Source organism: Fundulus heteroclitus, chromosome 12 (genome assembly GCF_011125445.2).
Source record: "Fundulus heteroclitus isolate FHET01 chromosome 12, MU-UCD_Fhet_4.1, whole genome shotgun sequence".
Taxonomy (NCBI): Eukaryota; Metazoa; Chordata; class Actinopteri; order Cyprinodontiformes; family Fundulidae; genus Fundulus; species Fundulus heteroclitus.
The window spans coordinates 40664460-40684322 of NC_046372.1; the positions used below are offsets into that span (position 1 = coordinate 40664460).

The following is a 19863-nucleotide window of genomic DNA, read 5'->3' on the forward strand; positions in this document are numbered from 1 at the left end:
ACGTTAGCATTAGCCTACATCTTTGGTCATTGCACATAAACAAGCAAACAAACATGATACAACCAATTAGCTGTTGATTTGAATAAGTGGAAACATTATTTAAACCTTTGACACCTTTACAAGCCATTTAAACAGTCAGAGGTCAGGCGCCCCCAGGCATCCTTTTTCCATGCTCTCAGCTCTATGGGAGCCAAAAGGAAGAAGAAAAAAATATCGTGATGAATCATTAGGTAACTCTTTCCTTTGCATCTTGACAGCCACAAATCCACAAAGCTGATTTTTTGTTTTCTCCCAAAGAGATTAACCTTGACAACAAAGCATTCCTCATAGGACTTCAGATAGGGACATGGCTGGAAATGGCTGCAAACCGACAGCGGAGGGGTCATATTCTCAAATATTCACCAGAGTGTGGCATTATAGGTGAGTGATGATATCCTTCTGGGGGGAAATGGAAAATAAAGACTTTGTCCAGTGGGGAAATTTTTATACTATCAGATAAATTCAGAGCTATAAAGGGAAAATAATATGCATGTATATTCATTAAATTTTTAGTTTTATCAAAATATTAAGCAGAAGAGCGTGCATCCTCAAATGTCCCACAGGTAAGTTAAATAGATTTCTGCTTTCATTTTTGTTCTGTATTTAAAACCTTAAATTATGTTTTGTTCCAGAAAAAGGTTTTTAAATTTGTTTAACCTTTAAAATAATTGTAAAAAGTAAGCCCGGGGTCATTTTAGCAGGTCAGTATGGTTTTCCTAATACTTTGTGTCTAAACTAAGGGGTGAGAGAATGTGTGTGTTGCTTTAAAACCCAGGTGCAGATTTTACCATTTGAATCATGCTAATGTTTAGACAGCTTTCAGATCTGGCCTGCCAGTAACTGCCAGAGCAGCAGACACCTCGATTTATTTCAACAGGGCAAATCCGGTCGGACAATTTTGAACAACGCCATCGGTGAGGCAAGCCTTTTTTTTTTTTTTTTTTTTTTAAAACATTCCCCCGGTTTTTTGCAGACAGCACATGGAATGGAGGATTTTCACAGAGATTTAATGGTCATTTTTTTACAGATACAGAAGATTCTTCCTGCTTTGTTTTTATTTACTTAAAATTGCTGCAAGTCAGTGCCATGGTACAAGCTACTCAGAGCGGCTCGAGATGTTCAGAAATTTTCAAATATTTTTTTCTTTTCCTTAAGCAAAAAAAAAAACAAAAAAAAAAAAACATTTCGATGTATTTGACATCTTCTCTGATGAGCTCAATATGCAAACATCTCGTCTACTAACCTAGAAGGTTGATGGGACTATATAACGTATGGCTTTTTTTAAAGCAATAAAAACAAGGCAAATCAAAAAGTGCATCAAAAAGAAAAAAAAACAACAACGACAAATGAATCATTTCCAGTCTGTGAACAGAAGTGTTGTCCGTGTTGAGGAAAGGCTCCTCCTTTTTCCTCAGGCTGGTGGCTTAACATCTGCGCTGCCCGAGTAGGAGCTCTTCCCGTTTCAGTTCAAAGGTCAACGCAGAGCCGTTTGAGGGCTTAGAACAGGTGTCCCTGCTTAGATGCATTTCCTTTTAAATAAATATGACAGGATTTATCCAGCAGAGGGGAGTCTCAGCCTCTGATTAAACCCCACGTGTTGCAGGAACCATCAACAGAATGAACCGCGTCGCCGTTCCTTGCCCGCTAGTTTTCCCACAGTGCTGCGCGCCATTATCCTTGATGGACAGCGGTCATTATCTGGGCCCGTAGTCGTAGTTAGAGGGGCCGCTGGTTGCTGAGTACATGTTAGTTGTGGCGGGGTTCATGTGGTGATGGTATGTGTGTCCTCTTATGCTCGGTAAAGGGTACGGCGAAGGCCTGGTCTTGGCTCCTAAGTAGTGTTCATAGGCAGTGGGGTACTTGTAGGGGTGGTGGTGCAGGGTGTCCGGGGGCAGAGGGTGGGGATCGGGCCGGAGGTCGTGGGGAGGGCTCGGTCGGCCGCTCGTTAGCGGGACGGCGTGAAGGCCTCCCGGGACCGGCAGAGCCGGGCTGAGGACGCGGGACATCAGCTGGTGAGCCGGGTCTGCGTGAATTGGGGTGCTGCTGGGGTCTCCTTCATATTCCCGTCTGGCGTCTTCTGCGAAGGTAAGGGGGGGGAGAAAAAAAAAAAGAAAAGTTTGAGAAAAGTAGACTGAGCCGTAATGTCTGCGCTCAAGTTACGCCAGAGATTGCTTAAACACCATTTGGACTGAGGCTACGCACAAACATTTGATCGTCTGATTTAAAAAAGTGATCATTTCTTTAGCAGTACAGCGAGAACAGCTTAATGTCTAGAAAACAGTACCGACCCAAAAGGTGCACTGCTGAAATGATACAGAATGAGACGGATGAAATCACCTTACGGCTTTAACTTCAATTCTAAAAATAAATGAATAAATATGAAAAATGAAAAATAATATCATCTCTACAGCTAAGATGAAACCCTTGGATTTTAAAATATTTTAGGTATTTTTTTTTCTTTCTCGGACAGCTAATAAAAGTATCAGCCAGCGTTACCTCGGATTAAAATAAATGTAACTTTCCTTCCAGTTTTCGCGGCGCTCTGAGCCTGATGACAGTTATGCAGCAGCATAACAGCCTCTGTTATGTTGCCAGTGCATGAAATTGGCTGGCTGGCTGTTTTTTTTTTTATGTTTAAATTACTACCAACAAGGACCTGATGCAGCGGACGCACCACCGCATATGAGCCAGGGCAAAAGAAGCAAAGCAAAAAAAAAAAAAGTCCAGCGGCTGACGGAAATACTGACCTTTTTCTGTGCCGTTGTGCTGAGGGGGAGATGACATTGGGTTTCTTGTTCTGGCGAAGGCGCTCATTATTGGCAGCGAGCCTGGCCTGTGATTCCTGGGCCTGCAGCAGGAGATCGGAGTCAGTTTCCAACTTCATTAATGATAGACAATGGCACAAAGTTCTTTAGTTGTTGAGGGGAGGAATCCACGTTTTAATATTCTGCAATGCTGTGTGTGAGGATCGTTCTGCATTTGAGCATCTAAAAAGGAGCGTTCTGTAGAACGGGAAGCATGAAATGATCAAAAGCAACGCTGCCTCCACCACTACCGCTTGGTTAATGCGGTCTAAAAATAAAACCCTTTGCGCTCATTAATAAGCATCATTTTAAAAAGGACGGTGTGTGTGTTTTGTCCGTCTGAGAACACTATGGGTGGGGTTTGTTCCACAGCTCCGCGCCGCGATTAGGAGCGGAGCAATTAGTCAGTGACAGACAAACACAGTTGATTGACTTTCACACAATATCAAGTGATTTCTGCAATCCGTGGCCCGTGGGCTTCTAACAGAACTCCATCCATGTGGCACCGTAGGGTAACCAAAACAAGAAAGCCAATTTACAAAAACATTTCTGGTCTGCTTGTGGCTCCCTTTCTGTTCTATTCTTTCTGTTTTTATCAGGCGGGACGGCGTGTGTTTGTGAATAAGGCTCACCAGTCCTCTGGGTCACAGTCTCTGAAGCCCTTTGCGAACGGATTGCTGGCTATCTTCAGCTGCGTGATCTGCAAAGCAACAGAAGACAAAAAAAAATAAATACAATTAAATCAGCTCAGTGATTAAGATATGATGTTCTTTATTTTTCTAAACCTGTGTGAAAAACTATTAAAACACTGGTATATTTTATGCATTACTATTATTGGATTATTGGACTTGGATTAATAGTTTGGATTAATAAAAATGTAATTTCATATCAGTTTTTGATCAGAAAGTTTTCCATTATAGCTACCAACTTCTGCTTTTGTTGTAAACTATAGATTTACTGATAACTGCTGAAGCCCGATAACACTTGAACTGAGATGCAGTTCGTATTCTATTTATTTATTTATTTGTTTATTTTTCTGATTGATGGATATTGGGTGACAGGCGTTCTTCACAAACCATAAGGTCCATAACTAAATAATAAGATAAAAAGATGACCGAAGTTGGTTTGTTAAGCCCTGCAAAGGACTAACTAACTAACTTACTAACTAAATTAACGAACTAACGCTCCGATGGTTGTATGCGGAATCAGGGGGATCCAGGCGCAGTTGCTCAGAGATCAAGAACCAAACAAGCTCAAAAACGTACAAAGCACATCGCTTAGCCCATTCATTCATTTTTATTAAAAGGCACAAAAATCCATCTTGTAATCGCCCGTTTTAACCTTACTACCTTGTAAATATGCGTCTTGTTTACTGCTGGGCCTACTGCCGTGCGCTGCAGCCCGCAACGCGCTTTCTTACCCGGTGGTTCTGGTAGGCGGTGACCGCTGTGAAGCGGGTCTCCTCAAAAACAAACGTTTTATAGTTTTCCTCCGCGTATTTCTCGCTGTCCTTGCGGGGATCCACGTAAACCACGTGGAACCTGGGCTGGTAGCGGTGCATGGAGTTCAGGATGATCTGTAGGAGAACAAAAGGAGGAAACGAGAGTCCGTTTACTCCATATTCCACAGGCCTACTACAGTGTAAAATATAGCGGGCTAAAAAACTGCTACGAGCAACATATGCAATTAAAGAATAGTAGATCACACACACACACACACACACACACACGCACACACACGCACACACACACACACACACACATATATATATATATATATATATATATATATATATATATATATATATATATATATATATACTTATGCAAGTCGAAGTTGGAGAAAACATCAGTAATGTCCTAATTGTCATTATATATATATATATATATATATATATATATATATATATATATATATATATATATATATATATATATATATATATTTATATATATATATATATATATATTTGATGACATACTCAACATGGGCATTTTATAAAGAATTCCCCAAAATGCAAATACATGCTCAGTGAATGATTCGCTTGAAAAACATCCTAAACTGAGCAATCATTTTTGCTCTGAGGTGCAGATTCCGTGCACTACATCCCCTATTGGTCCACCCATGGTGTTATTTACCAGCCTATTCATCACCACCGTTCAGAAATGCTACACTTATTTCTTTTTAGAGGGCTGGGGAAATGTTTCCGAGTTGCGTTGCAATATCATCCGCCATGCGCCTTTTCTCCGATTATGTCACCATTATCCAAAACGGCATGTTTGGGTGCTTTGAGAGCTACTGTCTGGTGGCATCATTTCACTTTATCATCATAAAAATGTTGTGCATGTATGGCGCTAAATGATGTTCTTTCATATCCAAACGCCGTGAAGATGAGCTGAGTTTTTTTTTTTTTTTGGCCGAAGCTTTCTGTCGTTCACCGGGGACGCGGTGGAAAGCGGCACCGATTTGTTTCTCGGCGCGCCTTCCGTTTCGGTCGGATTTCTTTCCCTTCGCTGTACTTACATGTCCGTTATCATCCAGCAGGTTGTTTGTTAACTTGAGTTTATCGAAGGAGACGATCTGCTTCATCCACTGAGCGCCCTTGGCTGGAGAGTCCGGGTGGTAATGCACCCTCCCCGGCGTGGCGGGATCAGCTTTACCCGCCACCAGCCACGACGAGCTGTGGAAAGCATACCTGGAGGGGCAATGCATCCAGATCAACAACACATCAATCAAGTTGTGCAACTTTATGCATGTAAAAATATTACCGCCATCTAAAGCTGAATAAAATCGCAGTTCAATAGAATTTTTTTATGCAATCCACAAAACACTGGATTTAAACTCAGTAATTGTGGAAAACTTTTTATTGTTTGACTTTTTAATTATCTGTGATTTTTTTCTACCTTTATTTTTATTTTTGCCTCAACAGTTTCTCGACCTGGTTGAATGTGATGCTGCAAAGTTCAGTAAAACAAAGAAAAGACTAAGAATAAAAAGGTTACCTGTATCGTTTGTCGTCTACAGGCAGGAAGTCCATCAGGAGCATGTAGTCTGCCATGGGATCCATCCCGAAGATTTTTACTTGGAATGTTGGAAACATCCTCCTGCAGCAGGGAGAAGAAAAACCGCAGGATGACTAACTTCAGCTTGCATTTCCTTCACCATATATGACGTCAGGTCCCATGTCCCTACAAGTGGATTATCTTTTCTTGATGACTGAATTAATCAGACTCCGAAGAAAATAGTTTTTATTATTATTATTATTAAATCAAAGATTAATGCCAACAGGCGTTTAGGTAAAATACGTGGAGCCCAAGGCCCCGTTAAGTCATAACTGCAGGCAAGAAGACAGAACTTCATGATTGAAACTCCTGCAACTACTCCGTGCGTAACTGGATGGAGTCTCTCCAAATGCAGATGTTTTTTTTTTCTTTCTGTTCCACTAAGTTTTTATTTTTTTAAAGCACTCCCTTTCGACGAATCCCAGATAGTTTAAGGCCAGCGCAGATGTAAACACAGACCCGTATCCGGGTGTTAATCTGGGTGGATGAGTGGTGTTAATTTAGTTAATGCTGAATCTGAGCTTTTTATTTACACAAAAAGGGAACAATTTAATTTTAATAAAACTCTTACTTGAAGCATATATATATATATATATATATATATATATATATATATATATATATATATATATATATATATATATATATATATATATATATATAGTTCCTGGGCGCTGAATAAATACATTGAGGCCTCTGCTGGGGGCTTTGCTGAGCCTCTCTCCACCCTGTAAAGCTTGTTTTCACCCTAAAAGTTGCTTAAGAACCTGAGTGGAAAGTTGAGTAATCCAGCAGTTGGGCCAGTGAAAGGGATCCCAAAATCAACGCTCAATTAACGTCAGTGTTGTGGCTAGGTGAGGCTGAAGGAGCTTTTAAAGTGCTCTGCAGCAGATCTCCTTTCTCCTGTCAGACAGCGCGGAGAGGGGAAACACAAGCCTCCCTCTCAGGCTGCAGGCAGCTTTCTCCTCTCTTCTAATAGAAATAAAGACAGTGCCGTTTTGTCAGCTTTCATAAGCTCCGTGCTGATATTGGGTGATTTATTTTAATTGGTAAAAAAAAAGTACAACATTGTAATTGAACTATTTTGCTATGCTGAGTTTAGTGTAATCTATTTATGTATGTTCATTTCAAAACCAAAAGTTGCCGACAAATGAAAGAGATGATGACCTTCAGGCGCGCAGATACAGAACCAGAATATTCATCGTAACAGCCTAGCTGCTCTTTTGTTTTATGTGGCATAAAACCAACAATTAGTTGACACAAATTACATAAAATTAATTCCTTTAAAAAAAAGGAAACAAAGAATATTTTATAAAGCCGAACAATTCGAGACCAACGCTGAAGTTCGGACAGCAGGCTTATAGTCAATAACTGCAGTTAAATTAAAAAAGAGCAGTATTGACTTAACCACGTTTTAATATGAAGAAAACGTTTTCAGTTACATCAGCGTCGATTTGCAGAAATTGTTTGAATAATCTCGAATCAGGAATTATAAATATTCTTTATGGATGGAATGTACAGTATATATATATATATATATATATATATATATATATATATATATATATATATATATATATATATATATATATATAAAATAAGACCTCAATTCTATTTTGATACGGTGAGGAAGTGTTTACAAAAATACTCCTTTAATTTCCCTAAAATTTCCCTATTCCCTTTTTAATTTCCCTAAAAAGAATAATATATTATTATTATCAGCTTTAAAAGCTATTATTATTATTATTATTATTATTATTATTATTATTATTATTATTATTATTATTATTATTATTATTATTATTATTATTATCATCATCATTATTATTATTATTATAGGCACCAACCCTGCGACCCTGCACGGATAAGCGGGTGTAAACAATGTATAGATCGGTAATAGCAACGAGAACAATAAGCAGAATTATGAAAATATTATTTCACATCTGGCGCAAATGATCCCGCTTTGGGTGATTTTTATTCGCTGATCTGGTTACTTGTCACTGTAAAACATGTCCGATCCTCTCTCCCCGGCCTGTGCTCCGCCGTGCGCTCACCTGCCAGCCTTGGTAACGATCATCTCCGTGCCCAGTTGATTAAACTCGTCCCACAAAGCCTTCATCTCCAGCTGGACGCTAATGTTGGCCACCTTCGGGTTTTTCTTCACGACACTCTTGCTGTTCGGTGTGGAGTTGGAGGACGACGAGGAGCAGTTGGGAGTCCCGCTGTCGCTCGGCTGGCCCTGGCTCTGGCCCGGGTTGGATCCCGGGTAGTTGTAGTTGTGCTGCGCGGCCGGGCAGGGCTCGAAGTGGGACTCATGTTGGCTGTAGGGGTCCCCGGGGGACGGGGAGAGGTGGTAGCCCCCCGGCGTGTTGAGGCTGCTCAGGCTGCTCGTCGTGAAGGCTGCAACATCGCAGAAATGGGACAGCTGCGTCAGCCACGGGCTGGATATGGCTGAAATCATCCCAGAAAACTGCGTTTACTCTTTTGAAAGTCGACTAAAAACACAGACAGTGGAAAAACAGAAGCAGCGTCGAGGAAGTCTCCGATGGAAGGCGTGTGGCTCAAACGCTCGCCTTTCTGCTCAAAAAGTTGATCATTAGTCCTCGAAGTTCCATCCACTGCGGGCTCAGCCTTACTAAAGGCGTCCTGGCCTAAAACGCCAGACTTCCCAAAAGTGACGAAAGGTTTCCAAAAAGTGAAGAAGGAAGAAAAAAAAAAAACCCACGTCGAGTCGCTGAACTGCTCTCAGATGCGCGCTTCGAGTGCGTGTGAACTGCTTCTCTCCCCTCAGATCGATTGCGCTCCGACCGCGCTGCGCGCCGCTGCCGTGTGTTAACACCGCAGTCCAGTCTCCCCTCTTATCTGACGCAGAGGGCCTCCCCTTCGCGATAAAAAACCGGTTCTTATTTCTATTTAGATAAGGGACTGCAGGTAGTGTGGCTTTTCCTCGCCCTGGGACGACACTGATTGACAGAGAAGTGCGCCCCTTTTTTTAACGGCCTTTCCGGCACCCATTGAACCTTTTGGATAAGGGTATCGCCCACATTTGCCCCCGTCAACAAACAATAGACGAGCTGCCCCGCAGAGAGGAGCGCGCAAGGTAAACACGCCGATTTGCATGAACAAACAAACAGGCTGCCGGTGACTGTCGCTCTCCAGTTTATAGACAAATACACGAGTGGGATGGATGTGCACCCTCCCTCTGAGGTGGACGGGATTATTATGGTCTGTTTTTACCATTACGCACCGGGGCGCCCCTGTAAGCCCTCCTCCTATTGGCTTCTTTTCTCGACGCGATCTTCGCGAATTAGCGCTGACTCTGAACGTCGTGCGGGACTCGGAAACTCGTCTGCAGACCCCCCCCCTTCCCTCCTCTGCTGCAATCAGTGCAACAGCGACCAAACTAGTATTTTTCCTTCTTTCGCTGCGCCCTCCATGCATTCCGCACAGCGCGCCGACAAGTGCTTATTTTCCCCCAAACAAAGCTCGATGAGTTGTGTCTTTCTTCTTCTTCCTCTGTCGTCTAGGAGGGGGGAGTTGTACACATGCTACAGCAGCCCACACGGGCACGAACAAACAGATTTACCTTCCATTTCCCGGGTGACAGTGCTGTAGTGCATTTTACAGTAACTCTGGCTGTCCAGACCGGTGCGCTGTTTGTCAAACGCCGCGTTTCCTGCTCGCTCTGCAGCCGAGATCAGAGAGGCAATACTGAACGCATTTGCCTTTGGAGAGAGGGGACCGATGTCGTCCATAGGCAAGGGACCGAGTCGTTACAGGCCGACCCTCCTCCTCCTCCCCCTCCTCCAACACCGCCACCACCACCGCCTCTTCCTCTGCTTTCCAGACGCGCAGAAAGCAGGAGAAGTTCTGCGCGCCGTGCAAGAAGACCATGCGCCAAAGGGAGTTTCTCACATTCCGCCACCGGCAGCTGCGTGCCGTGCCAGAGTCAGGCTTGCAGCGCTTCCCCGAAAGTAGTCCAGATGCAAAGAGTTCCCCCAACGGATCAAACGGCGGCGCATCCGTCAAGCTTAATCTTCCCTCGCTTCTCCTCCGGTCGCTGACGGGGCGGCGTAGTCTGGAGAATCCCGCACTGCCACGAGAATGTCAAAAGTGAGCGAGACAGATCCACGCCCCCTCCTCCCCTCAGCGCCACGGCAGGAAAAACGCGTCCGGCACTGTGCGCTCCATGTTTTATTTCAATAAGTCCTTGTCACTCATTTGAATTGAAGAGCAACGTCACTGAATGTCAGACTCCCCCCCGAAAAAAGTGCTCCTCTTTTTCCAGTAAGTGAAGGGACTTCCAGTAGGTGCGTGCGCGCGTTTTGGCGACCTGAGCTCAGGAAAGCCTCCAGAGTTTCTCCGGTACACCGGAGGCCACATATGAGGCTGAACTATCTCACGGTTTACATCCAGCGGGAAACTTTGCCAGACAGCAGATGCGTCTATTGCATTTTAAACGTTAACGTCTATTTTTGTTGACGATATTAATTGTGACAAAAATAAATAATTAACATTTGCTGAACTTCTTCAAGGACTGAACTCGTTTTAAATATTTGGATACGCCGTTGCACACCTTTTTAGAGCCATTAACGTTAATCAATCCCTTATCAGTGTTTTTTTTTTTTTTTTTTTTTTACTTAACCCATCCTAAAATAATAATTTTAATGAAAACGGTATAACAGTCTCATCTCTTCAGCAAGACAACACAAGCTGATCTGTTCGGCATTTCAGTGAAGAAAGCCACCAAACAAACAAAACAAAAACTCACTGGCCAGTAAACAGATGGAGGCGCACCGTGAGCCCCGCGCAGGACTTGACCTCTTGCGCCTCCTGTCCCAGGTTCTCCCTCTGTTGCCCATCAGCTTATCGGGGCTCAGTTCAAGATGAACCCAACATGTCGAAGCTGGTGCGTTTGGAGCGGACATGGGAGTTATTTTACCCAGTTAAAAGTCATTTTGTCCCTCGTAATGAGATGAAGCGGATGGAGGATTTAAAAACTACTTGTTTTGGATGTTGCTCAGTGGGAGGCAGAGAGCACAAACAAACCACTGACAGCTGTTTGGGTCAAATATTTATTTATTTATTTATTCAGATAGATAGATAGATAGATAGATAGATAGATAGATAGATAGATAGATAGATAGATAGATAGATAGATAGATAGATAGATAGATAGATAGATAGATAGATAGATAGTGTTGCATTATATTTTATTATTGGCTGACTCAGAGACAGTTGACTGCATTAATGCCAAGCCGGAAGCCCTCTATGTAAATATTCAGGTGCTAACAGACGCAAAACAGAAGCGGAGAGAATCCACTGCCGCCTCTGCAGCGGACAGGGTAAATGCCTTCAGCACTGCGCCTCTAAACACAACGAGCGTGTTAAATAAAGTGTTTAATTAATAATAAATAATTAAAATAAAATAAAAATGTATGCAACAAATTACAGAAATAAAGAAGGACTTAGTTTTCCGCAGTCTGATTGTTACCCCTGAAATAGCAAAAAAAAAAAAAAAACAAAAAAAAAAAAACCGTTTTTTTAAATGCAACAACTACGCTATAAAATAACGTTTTTGGTGAGTGCTAAATAACGCAAATTGAAAAGGTTCAGACTTTATTCAAACGTCTCGGTTTGCAAACATTATTGAAATAAGTTTTAACTGTGACCGGTTAACTTAGTAACACAGCCAGAGTAAACGCTTCGGTCAGGACTTGACCCTGTGCGTTTCAGTCAATCTTTGGCCGCTGTGTGCGACGGAGAAAAGTTAATTAATGACATGAATTGTATCGTGGAGAAAATCTCAAAACTTTCAGTTAAAACCCGCCATGTGTGGCAGTGGATGGCGTTTCTGTGGTGGAGCAGGAATGGAGCTGCGCTGCAGCTTTAACCAGCCCAGCAGCAGCGCTGATGACCAGGTCTCACTGAGGCCAGTCAACGGACCTACCAGGGGGCGCATGCAAACACTATCCCTGTTTTTCTGATGTTTTGTGATTTTATCACAAACCATTGGATTTGATTTTGATTTCTTTTCAACGTGAATAAATAAATAAAATAAAAAAAACTGCACGAACAAAATCATCAATTAAGGTGTATCTGATCTCATATGTCTTTAAGCTGTGAAATAATGTTCGCTCAGAAATATAGTTTAAAATAATACATCCACGTGAAATATATGTTATCTATTACCTAAATTAAACAGCAGTGACTGCAGATGGAAAACTAGCTCTGGGAGCTACAATCTGGTATAAAGCACTTTTTTTTAGAGTAATGCGACTATATGGTCCTTATTCAATAAACTAATCAAACATTAGAATTTCAATGGTTTGAAAGTGCGCTCTCAGGTAACTAAAAATGGCATCTTTTTTGTTAAACATTCAGCCTTAACGCAGTGTTACTTTCAAATAACGTCCAAATAATTATATATATATATATATATATATATATATATATATATATATATATATATATATATATATATATACATATATATATATATATATATATACATATATATGAATCTGGTGTCAGTTATGACCTGCATAGCAACAAAGTCTTTTAGTAGTCCCAGGCTTCAGACCAGCTTATCTATTGGCTGACTGAGATTGGCTGATTTTATGGGATGTTCCTCTACATACTGCTGCTCTGTCGGTTTTAAAGGGAGCCGCCGTCCTTAGTAATGGAAAACGTAGTCCATAATAACGTGTGTGAATCTGTTTGAAGATATTCTGAGAATAAAAAAATATACGTTCTCAAAGTGAAATAATTGCGCCAGTCCACTTGATGTTGGCGCATAATAATAATAAAAATAAATAAATAAATAAATAATAATAATAATAATAATAATAATAATAATAATAATAATAATAATAATAATAATAATAATTACTATTATTATTATTACTATAATAATAATTATTATTATTAATGTCAATTTTACATTTCTATATATAACAGAAATAGAGAGAGAGAGAGAAAGAGTAACTTGTTTTAATCATATTCGGGTGTGTGGATCTTTAAGCTACCCAGCCGTCATTTAGCACGCGTTTTTACGCACTGAATCACTTGTTTTTGGACTTGTGCGCCGCACAGATAAATCAGTTGTGATTGTAAACGGAACTTTGAAGCACCGCCTCTAACAAGTGTAGACTATAATCACATCTCCCAGTGTAGGATACTTTTCCAGGTCTGTTGTTGGTTTCCCTGCTGTCTTTTTTTAATCCCTGGCGTCTGGTCCTCATGAAGGGGAGGCCTGTGTGGTCCTGCGCGCCCTGTTGTAGAAACACGGCAAACCAGCAAACCACGGACTCCTGCCTCATTAAACTGGCACAGACCATCTAACGGCAGGGCTCGGCGGCAGCCATTTGTCTGTTATTGGTAAACAGAGATTGGACGAAGACATATTGTGCGCGGAGCTGGGGGCGCGTTTCTCTCCTTTCTCCGCTCATTCCGCAATAAAACAGCGGGTCCCCCGATGCTTGTCAGGAGGGAGAGAGCAGCCCCCCTGTGTGCAGGCTTGATTCTAACGAACCGCTCTGGAGCACAGACCCGCTGATAAAGTCCTTATAGCAGCACGCCCCAGCTTATTCAAGTAATCAGAAAATCAGCTGTTTCACATTCATGGCCCGTGACTTGGGCTGTGCGGCGTACTGCACTCATAAAAGCCCATCCTGTCTAAATATTAGTCTAAATCTCGGTGCAAGAAGGAGAGGAAGGGGACCGATGACAGGAGAGGGCCCGGGGTGTCCGGTCTCCCTGCGGGGCCTCGCGGAATGTGCGCAGAGACGCACCCAGCTACACAGAGGGAAATATTCCAAAAGGTACCGCGCACCACACAGGGGACTTAAATCAGGAGCAAGAGAAAATAATAATAATAATAAAAAAATCTACTTATATAAATGAAAAATATTTAAGCAGCTATTTATTGATACACTCCGTCTCTTTTTCAACCCCCCCCCCCCCTCCAAGGCCCTTTAGCCACAATCTAATGTTCAGGTGACATTTCTTTACATTAAAAATTACCGAATTATAATGATGGGACTCTCATCAAACAAGGATTACATTGGTGATACATTTATTTCCCTAAATAAATGTTAGCAACGTTATCAGGATCAACCAAACCCGCTGCGCTTTAAGCTCAAACTGTCTAATGTCCGCCAGCTCCAGGGAAAGCGCCATCACAAGCCCATTGTTTATTTATTATGCTGCATCTTGACATAGAATAATAACAATAATAATCCTAAATGTGAATACCTTTATTCTCTTCTCCATTTCACCCCGCGCCCCGCCCCCATCTGAAACCTCCACATCAGCGTCAACAGTTTTTCCTGCTCAAAACATACAGATCGTTGTTCCCAGACGAGCTCTCCTTCGATGCCCTATATACTTTTCGACATTTTTAATTTCTATTCCCTAAGTTGGACAACATTTGGCGTTTTGGTTTGCATAAAGACGATAATAGTTATATAAAAAGCTTCTTGTTTTTGTTGGCCACTAACCTATTTAATTAATTTGGATATCACAGTCCATAGGATGCTGTGCTCACCTTGTGTTGCAAATAGTTGCATCACTCTTTGTGTCCTGTCACTGATCCAATGAGTTTTGGTCTAGACTCAGAGATACAAAGGCTCTGGAAAGGCCTGAGGCACATAAAGCCACACGTGAAAAATCTAAACCACTGGTCTGCAACCTTTACAACCTAAAAAGCCATTTTTGTCCTTTGTGCACCTTGAAGAAACTGTTTAGAGCCACAAATGTTCCATGACCTTTAAAAAAGAAGGGAAAAAAGAGAACTGATAATTATTTATAAATTTGTAGGACATTTATTGTCATTTTTAAATATTTATTTTGGTTTTAAAATTCAGAAAAACAAAACCTTTGGATACAATTTCTTCAGTGAGTTTTTGATATTGTGGAACATTCTGTGAACAGAAAAAGCTCATATTTTCCAATCTAATGATGTGAAAAATAAAAGTAAAAACAGATTACTGGTAGTTTAGTGTTATTCTGTTGTGGACATTCAATGCAATCATTTCACGAAAAAAGGAAAATCTTCTAAAAACCTGCATTTATTTTATCTATAAGGAAAAACATTAGTTGATCCTTTGTCATTTTTAGCCAGAGTTATTAAGAGGCAGTGAGGAAGATCCATAGAGGTACTTGTGGCTCCAGAGCTGCAGGATAGACACACCTCTGGACTAAACAATGACTGAAAAAAGGACACTAAAAAAACGGTGTGCCTGTATGTTATCTTATATAATTTTATTTCCCATTTTGCAATATTCAGACATAAGAAGAATGTTTTGTTTTTAAATGAGGAAAATTACACATATTTTTTCTGGCTGTAAAAAAAGTCAATGAACACAGGCCTGACAAACAGCGGCCTGTAATGGAGTCCTGCAGCCCTGTCGCCGTGTTTCTGGTGCTCCATCATTTTCTAAAGAGGAGACTATAGCAACGAGCTGTCCTCTAAATACCCGACATGTAGTCTAGTCATGTTTGGCTTCACAGAATACGGAATATAATTTCAATTCATTTGATCTGAAATGAAACTCAGCGATACTTCCATTTTTACACTCACGTTACAGAAGCTCAAAACTCCCCTTTCTGGTTAGGTATCATCAAGATGGGTTATGCAGAGCTAGAAAAAGGCAGCAAACAGTTTGGAATGTGTGTTGGACATCAAAGGGGTGGGGGTGTGGGTGGGGGCGAGCTGCGCTCCGACTCAGATCCCTTTTCAAAAATCTCTTCTTCTCTTTCCCTCCCATCTTTGTTTTAAAACTGGGAAGCTTTTAGCTTTTGAAAAGTATCCTTTTCCTATCTGTGGCGCGGCGGTCCCGGTCGTCATCACCTCGCCCCCCCCCCCTCCCCAGTCGTATTGGAGTGCTGGTAAATAGCTGGCATTCCTGCCACAAAGAACCGATGATGTGGGCCCGGGGCCTCCGTGATCTGTCCAAATTAATTAAGGCCTTTCTTCTCTCTGAGCGGGATCGGCGGCCTTTGTCTCTCTAATACGTCTTGAGCCTGGTATTAAATGTGAGGGCAGAGTCTGTGCTCATTATAAATCTGTCACTGCCTGCTTGGCTCTTCCCAGCCTGGCCCCTGATCCTAAATGGGCTTCACTGTAGATCCTGCAGCTCGGCTCTCGCTCCTTGCTTCCTCCTTAGCTGCTCCCCACAGGCTTGGTATTTATTTAAATATGAGAAGGCCTGCTTGTTGTTTCTGGCAGAGGGGGTTAGAGGCTGTGACCCCCCCCCTCCCCTCCCTTCAACCACAACCAACGTCTCATGCCCCTCATTCTCTAAGCATCTTCCGTCCCCTGTCCCCCCCTCCCCCTCCCCCCTCCTGTCCTTCCTCAGCCTGCTTCTGCTGATTTTGTGAACTTGAACCAAACGCCTCTTGCCAAAAGACCAATGCAGTCTGGTCCACTGTGCACATGCACCAGTGCCACTGGTGTCTGCGTGCCTTCTATGCCTGAAATGAATACCTGGGCTGGTGGAGTTAATGTCTCGGCCAGCAAGGTGGTCAGAGTCTGCTTCTTTTCTAGCGAAACGTTGCCGATCTAACATCTCCCATCAGGAAAACGCACCTCGCACCTTCCGATCTCTTCGCTTCCCAGTCATCTTCGACCAGCTCCACGTCGAATCTCATCCGCCCACATTAAGGAAGAGCGCAGCCGGGGGCGTCGGCGAGGTGATGAGTCCCTCTGTCTGTCTCAAATTTGAAAAGCTAAAGGTGTTTAGTGGGGATTTGACTCTGCAGTCCGTCCTGCGGCAGCGGGATCAAGATCGCCTCTCAGCAGGAGCTGGGAGTGGATAACATGTCCGTTAGACACCCCTTCACCAACCCCAGACAGTAAAATTAGGGGGATCAGAGGCGTGCCGTGATTTGACCTCCAGGAATGCCGACAGCACTCCCCCATCCCGGGCTGGAGACACAGAGCAGAGGAGACGGGAAAACGGGCTACAGCGCAGATTCTTAAAAGGGCGTACATGAGGCTCAGGCTGAATGGGGAAAATTGTGCTTTTCCTGTGCTCCTTTTCCCGCGATGAATTGAGAAGTCACAAAGGAGGAAAACAACATGCTGAATGGAGCCAGTGGGAGGGGGGGAGTAGGGTCCCGCATTCTCTCTACATGGCATGACTGCGGGTCAGCTGATAATTGGCCGCTTCTCCATCAGCCCGGTTCCACGTTGCAAAAAAAAATGTCCCCTTCCAGAAAATATTTACATTCAGCATAGCTCGGTGTAAAGTGACCGGTTGGCTCGGCTCGGGGTCGGCTTTATCTCAGGTCCTCAGGTCACGGGTCTCACTCTGTGGGTCTGGTCATCCAGCCACGCACAGAATGTGTCAAAAGCGGCCTCCACCGATCGCCGCGAACGCTCGGCAGTCTGATGCTAATTACAGCGATTCATCATGTCAGGCTCTCCCTGCCACCGCATGTTTGTTTTGATCTCTTCCTCTGCAGCGCAGTGACAGTGAAAGATGAGGGAGCATGTGGCGGGGGCCGGCGCTGTGCCACGAAAAACCAGCATCACAGGCAGCCGCTCCGGGCCCCCAGCTCGGGGGCTCTGCGCTCAGGCCAAAGCCTCGTAGCACGGAACTCCCTGTTGAAGGTTGGAAATAGGAAGCTCAGTGGGGAGTGGGGGGGGGATTTGACCGATGTGCTAATTGTGGACCCAAAAGTGTAACTTAAGGTGATGGGGGGGGGGGGGGATTGAGGCATGTTGACTTGTGTTCACCGGGGGGGCTAAAGTGACACTCGGTCCCCGCTGAGCGGACAGTTCCTGGAGCCCCCTGGAGTGGGCTGGGGGGTCTGGGTCACATTAAGGAGGTACTGTGTGGCCTGTACGGGCAGCCCATATAAGCAGCTTCTCTAAAACAAGCACTGCTGTGTCCGTAATGTCAAACACTTCCTCCTCCTGCATCCATTAGGCCGCTTTGGTGGCGGCGAGGAACATTTGAGAAGCAAAGAAAAACAAAAGGTCCAGAGATTACACGGCTCTGGGTAATTAAATATTCTCACACTTAAAATACGTTTTCCGTTTTTGCACATTTTTGGTTATTGTGTTGAACTTTGCTTTTTGCTCAAGTTAACTTTTCGATGTAAATATTCCTGCAAAATAAAGATTTTGTTCATATTCGTGTACTTTATATTTCAGATAAAAAGAAATGTGTTTAAAATATTTTTTTGTTATTGTCGATATTTATGACTTGTGTGCCACATCTTTGACAAATGTTCTCTCTCATTAATGCGTTGTTTTTACAGCTTCTCTGGACATTTACATTTAAATAAGAAAATTAATTTTTCAAAACTCAAAATGATTGATCCTGATATTTTTTAACAATGTTGAAAAAGAAAAAAAGGTGTCTTATTTTCTAAATAAAAATACCCACCAACAAACTGAAAAAGATTTTCCTGCTTAAATGATGCAGTTACATAAAAAAAAGAAACAATTTCAACAACCGTTTAAAATATGAGAGAAATTTAGTTTGACAAACTACAGAAATGTGATAACATTTTTTTTTACACTAAGCATGTAAATTCTGATTCAGTCAACAATGAGGGAACATTTTTCTAAATCACTGTTTCCTTTACATAAAGAATTCCATCATTTCAAATAAAATAAAACAACTCGACAAAGAGCTCAAGCCAACAGACAAACTGTAGGAAAATATTTCATGAAATAATAATGAGTAGAAGAAGAAACCTAGAGATTACTTCCTGTTTCAGACAAGTAGAGCAAAAATCTTTGGGAAATAAACCAAACGAATCAGAAACCGTGAAACGGATCTCATTATTAAAATCCAGATTTTTAATTTAAATTTTTTTGCTGCCGTTGAGTTGCGTTTATTTACCAGCTTGCAGGAGGCATATTTACACTGGAATTGTTCACCTCAATAATGCTTTCATAGAGGCATTCCAGAGGCTCCTATCATCGTCTCCCGCTTTGCAAAATGTGGGTCGACCCACTGACAGACGAACGAGGCAGCACGGACAGGCAGAAATCTTTCTCATCATACGCGCTGAAGCAGCCTCCCATGTGGCTCTGTCAGAGGGCCTCACCACCGAGGTGAACCGAACGTGAAGAAGAAGAAGAAGAAAAAATCCTTCTTTTGTGTTTGGGTCTGATTTCTCAGCTCATTAATCCTCCCTGTGGTCACACAGACTGGCATCATTCAGCCATCTTGGAGGTAAAGTTTTTTATTTGAACATGTCTTGTCCTGCTGACTCTCGGACATCGTGTCCCACTTAACGAGGAGCGTTTACTCATGGCGACGCCGTCACTTTATCATCTGCTTCTGAGTATTTCTTAACAAACGGTGAAATTTCGCTGACCTTAATTCAGTCTTCAGACACAAAAATATGTTTTATTGCAGGACAGATTCTGGGGGAAAACAAAAGTCATTCTTTTTAGCTGAAAAGCAACTTTAAATAAATGCAAAACTCGTACTCTCTATATGAGCGGACGATTTGGATGCGGCATCATTTAACGGCACCATTTTATTCTGTTGACTTGTCCCAGATCTCCTAAGTGTGTATCTCTTCACTGTTGGCTTTGACGGGAAAAAAAAAAGCTTTTACTACAGGTAAATAAATCAAAATGTGCTCCAGAAGACATGATAGTGGCATGTTGTTCTTTTTTACTAAGATTTGTGTTCTGTTGCTGCTTCCAGCTCTTTTTTTTTGCTGATCTGTTCTGATCCCCAGCAGTGGTTTGACCGTGGAGGAGGTTCTGATGGAGACCTGGTGTGAGTGTGTGTGTTCTGCAGGCTTCATAAGCAGCAGGAGCTCCCCTGTGTGGTTTGCTGTAGCAAGAACAGCTGGCGCCGGAGGGTAAAAGGTGGGCAACGTGGGGCCCCCAGATCTGATTGATGCAGCATGAGGAAGGCCCCTGAGCCCTGTCCTGAGGCCCAGAGATGCTAAGAAAGTCCGAATGCAATCGTTCGATGCAG

At 42.6% G+C, this 19863-nt stretch overlaps 1 protein-coding gene across 2 annotated transcripts; it reads right to left on the reverse strand.

Moving 5' to 3' along the window:
- Positions 1–1028: 1028 nt before the first annotated feature.
- LOC105936023 (T-box transcription factor 1) lies at positions 1029–16823 on the reverse strand. 2 transcript variants are annotated; one of them, XM_036144614.1, is made up of 8 exons: positions 16504–16823; positions 7960–8305; positions 5846–5947; positions 5367–5538; positions 4264–4419; positions 3476–3543; positions 2787–2887; positions 1029–2116 (listed from the first exon to the last, which is right to left on the reverse strand). In XM_036144614.1, exons 1-8 carry the CDS (start codon positions 16556–16558, stop codon positions 1734–1736), a joined length of 1383 nt encoding a protein of 460 aa, XP_036000507.1. In that variant the 5' UTR covers positions 16559–16823; the 3' UTR covers positions 1029–1733. The 2 variants fall into 2 exon arrangements, with proteins under 2 accessions (XP_036000507.1, XP_012732385.2); XM_012876931.3 differs by lacking the exon at positions 16504–16823 and adding an exon at positions 9492–10047.
- Positions 16824–19863: the final 3040 nt, after the last annotated feature.

Excerpts from the sequence above, each read along its gene's own strand:
- LOC105936023 (XM_012876931.3), bottom strand. The coding sequence starts at position 9,660 with ATGGACGACATCGGTCCCCTCTCTCCAAAGGCAAATGCGTTCAGTATT. Across the intron at positions 5,948-7,959 it reads ATCGTTACCAAGGCTGGCAG|GAGGATGTTTCCAACATTCC; the intron begins GTGAGCGCACGG and ends TCCCTGCTGCAG. Across the intron at positions 2,888-3,475 it reads GACTGTGACCCAGAGGACTG|GCCCAGGAATCACAGGCCAG; the intron begins GTGAGCCTTATT and ends CTCCTGCTGCAG.